Consider the following 2,988-nt stretch of genomic DNA (forward strand, 5'->3'; position numbering starts at 1 on the left):
AAAAAAAAAACTCCAAAGGAGATAGCTCTTGAAACTTTAACTCCAGGTAGGGTTATAGTGTGTGTGTGTGGGTGTGGGTGTGGGTGGGTGGGCGTGGTTACATCATAAGTGTTGCTCCAATTTTTCCAGCTGTTTCATTCATAGCAAGGACTGCCCAACTAACATTGACCAAGGGTAAGAAATCAGATCAGGTGTTAATGGCGTTGGTTAATTCTGCAGGGATTGACACCCACTTTCTGCCATCTTCCATTCTTGGCCTGATATCTGGTTTGACCAGTGAGTTTCACCCTTTTCTGCAGAGCTTGCTAAAGCCTGCAGTGAAATCAATAGCTCGAGAGATACAGGTAGTTGTGTCATAAGGCTATTTTCTAGTCAAGGCACTTACTCTCTCTGTACCTCTCAGTTAATTCATCTCTAAAATGGGAATAACAATACCTAGCCTGCCTCCCTTACAGGTTTGCAACATGAATCAAATGAGCTTGTACATATGAATAAAAGTAGGAGCTATAAAGGAATTTTATTAATAACAAGAAGGGAGGGCTGAGTGAGGTTTCTGGATTATTTTAAGTAGGATAGCTGTGAGTACAGCATAAACTTTTTTTCTCTTAAAAAAATTTTTTTAAGGGGCGGCACCTGTGATTCAAAGGAGTAGGGCGCCGGCCCCATATGCCAGAGTTGGCAGGTTCAAACCCAGCTCTGTCCAAAAAAAAAAAAAAAGACTGGGGTGGGAGGAGTATCTTGCTCAGGCTGGTCTCAAACTCCTGGCCTCAAGCTATCCTCCTGCCTTGGCCTCCCAAAGTGCTGGCATTATAGGCGTGAACCACAGCTATACCTGGCCTTTTCTGTCTTTATGCACCCCTGGGTGCTTTTTCCCTAAGGAGCCAGTTTAACCACACCCTCTGATCCTGGTGTTTTGGCATTCCCTGCTGTTGAGCTCTGCACGATGGCATTTGGATGCAGTCCTGGGGCACTGCCAGGGTAACCGTCCCACTGTGGGAACAAGCTGCGGGGCTCTGGACAGAAGTCCTGACAAAACAGGATGGGAATGTGTGTGCTCGCCCACACAGGGGTGCCCTGTAGCCTGTGAGCCATCTTTATCTGAGGGATCAAAGCCCTGGCTGGCTGCAGGTGACTCATGGTGTGGGGCTGCCAAGCAACTCTGTTTTCCTTCCAGGTCTCGACCCTGCGGGCCCTTTATTCAACGGAAAACCTCCCCAGGACAGGTTGGATCCCAGCGATGCACAGTTTGTTGATGTCATTCATTCCGACATAGATGGTAACGTTCCTGTCCTGTGGGCCTGTGCTCCCTCAGACTCCAATGTGTCTCCTCCTCCCCCTCCCCAGGGAGATTGCCATGGAGTGGCAGATCAGGTTCCTCTAGATTCCCACTTTTCCTACCAGGAAGGGTCCTATATCCACACAAATGCCCAAGGGAAGCTGGTTTAATGTAGGCACCTGGGAAGTTGTGCTGGAATGGGGATGATGATTTTCCCATCGTCTCTTTCCTTTGTTCTTTTTTTTTACTTTTTCTGAGACAGAGTCTCCTCTGGGTAGAATGCCGTGGTGTCATGACTCACAGTAACCTCAGACTCTCTTGGGCTTGAGGAATCTTCTTGCTTCAGCCTCCTGGGTAGTTGGGACTACAGACATTAGTAGACACCTAATTTTTCTATTTTTAATAGAGACAAGGTCTCACTCCTGCTCAGGCTGGTCTTAAACTCCTAAGCTGGAGTTCAATCCACCTGCCTTGGCCTCCAAGAGTGCTAGGATTGCAGGCATGAGCCACAGCACCCGGCCTCATTTTTTTTGAGGACAGGCCAGTAGGTGGATAGTAGGTGGACAAATTTGCCCAGTAGGTGGACAAATGTTTTCGTATGTGCAACTGGGCTTGGGTGCACCAGGACCTGGTTTTGTTGATTCTTTCTCTGTATTTCCCCAAGCTGAAAGTATGTTTCGGTGTGGTGTCTCTCCACACAGAGCAACTCTGACCTACCTGTAACTTTCTAGCTCTCTGTAGATCTTCCTGGCCATTTCTGTCCTAAACAGCACTAGTAGAGAGGTAATTTAATCATATGTCCTCTTTGTGATACAACCACCTAAAACACCCTTGACCACCTACCTCGGGCACTCTGGGGTGATATTCCTTAATCGTTTGCCTTAGAAGAAATGTCTGTCTGTGAAACAGCTTCATTGCTGTGCAGTTTGCAAAGTATTACCTAAGCAAGTGCAGTGCCTGAGTGACATGTCAGTGCTTAGTGGAATAGAGCAATTATTTTGTATTTTTAGAAAGTGAATTTTGAAGGCAAGAGCTTAAGTTCTGAAGTCAAGCAGATGTGGATTTAAATCCTGCGTTTCTCTCTTTCTACTGACATACCATGTTGGTTCCTTAAATCCTTGCACCTCTATATCTTCATCTGAATTTACCAGTAGCTACTTTGCAGAGATAGTGAAAATTAGAAGTAAAGTGTGTAGAACATCTACTATCATGTACATGTTGGTTATATAAATATTATTACCATGAAGAACTAGATATGCATATCCCTATGCATATACATATATACATAAATAATCTTTTTTTTTTTGAGACAGAGCTTCAAGCTGTCCCCCTGGGCAGAGTGCCGTGGCATCACAGCTCACAGCAACCTCTAACTCCTAGGCTCAAGCGAGTCACCTGTCTCAGCCTCCCAAGTAGCTGGGACCACAGGCGCCCGTCACAACACCTGGCTATTTTTTGTTGTTGTTGCAGCCATCATTGTTGCTTGGCGGGCCCGGGCTGGATTTGAACCTGCCACCTTAGGTGTATGTGGGTGGCACCTTAGCCACTTGAGCCACAGGCACTGAGCCCATAAATAATGTTTTAATCATGCATTTTACTGATTATTTTGGGGTTATGTAATTAAAGAAAATAAGCAGTTATGAAGTCTATCTATAAATTTTTAGGTCCTCATTTTCTAGAAGTGTTTTCAGTCTATTTACCTTCCTAGATTG

The 2,988-nt window shown here is 45.4% G+C and overlaps 1 protein-coding gene across 1 annotated transcript in view; it reads left to right on the forward strand.

Annotated features, from left to right (window-relative positions):
• Nucleotides 1-2,988, forward strand: part of LIPH (lipase H) — a 78,035-nt gene that overhangs the window by 44,663 nt on the left and 30,384 nt on the right. Inside the window, exon 3 of the mRNA XM_012806901.1 lies at nt 1,081-1,276. Within this exon, the coding sequence (XP_012662355.1) occupies nt 1,081-1,276 (196 nt within the window). The remainder of the gene's footprint in view (nt 1-1,080; nt 1,277-2,988) is intronic.

This window comes from Otolemur garnettii, unplaced genomic scaffold (assembly GCF_000181295.1).
Source record: "Otolemur garnettii isolate 467f Iridium unplaced genomic scaffold, OtoGar3 scaffold00060, whole genome shotgun sequence".
In the NCBI taxonomy this organism is placed as follows: domain Eukaryota; kingdom Metazoa; phylum Chordata; class Mammalia; order Primates; family Galagidae; genus Otolemur; species Otolemur garnettii.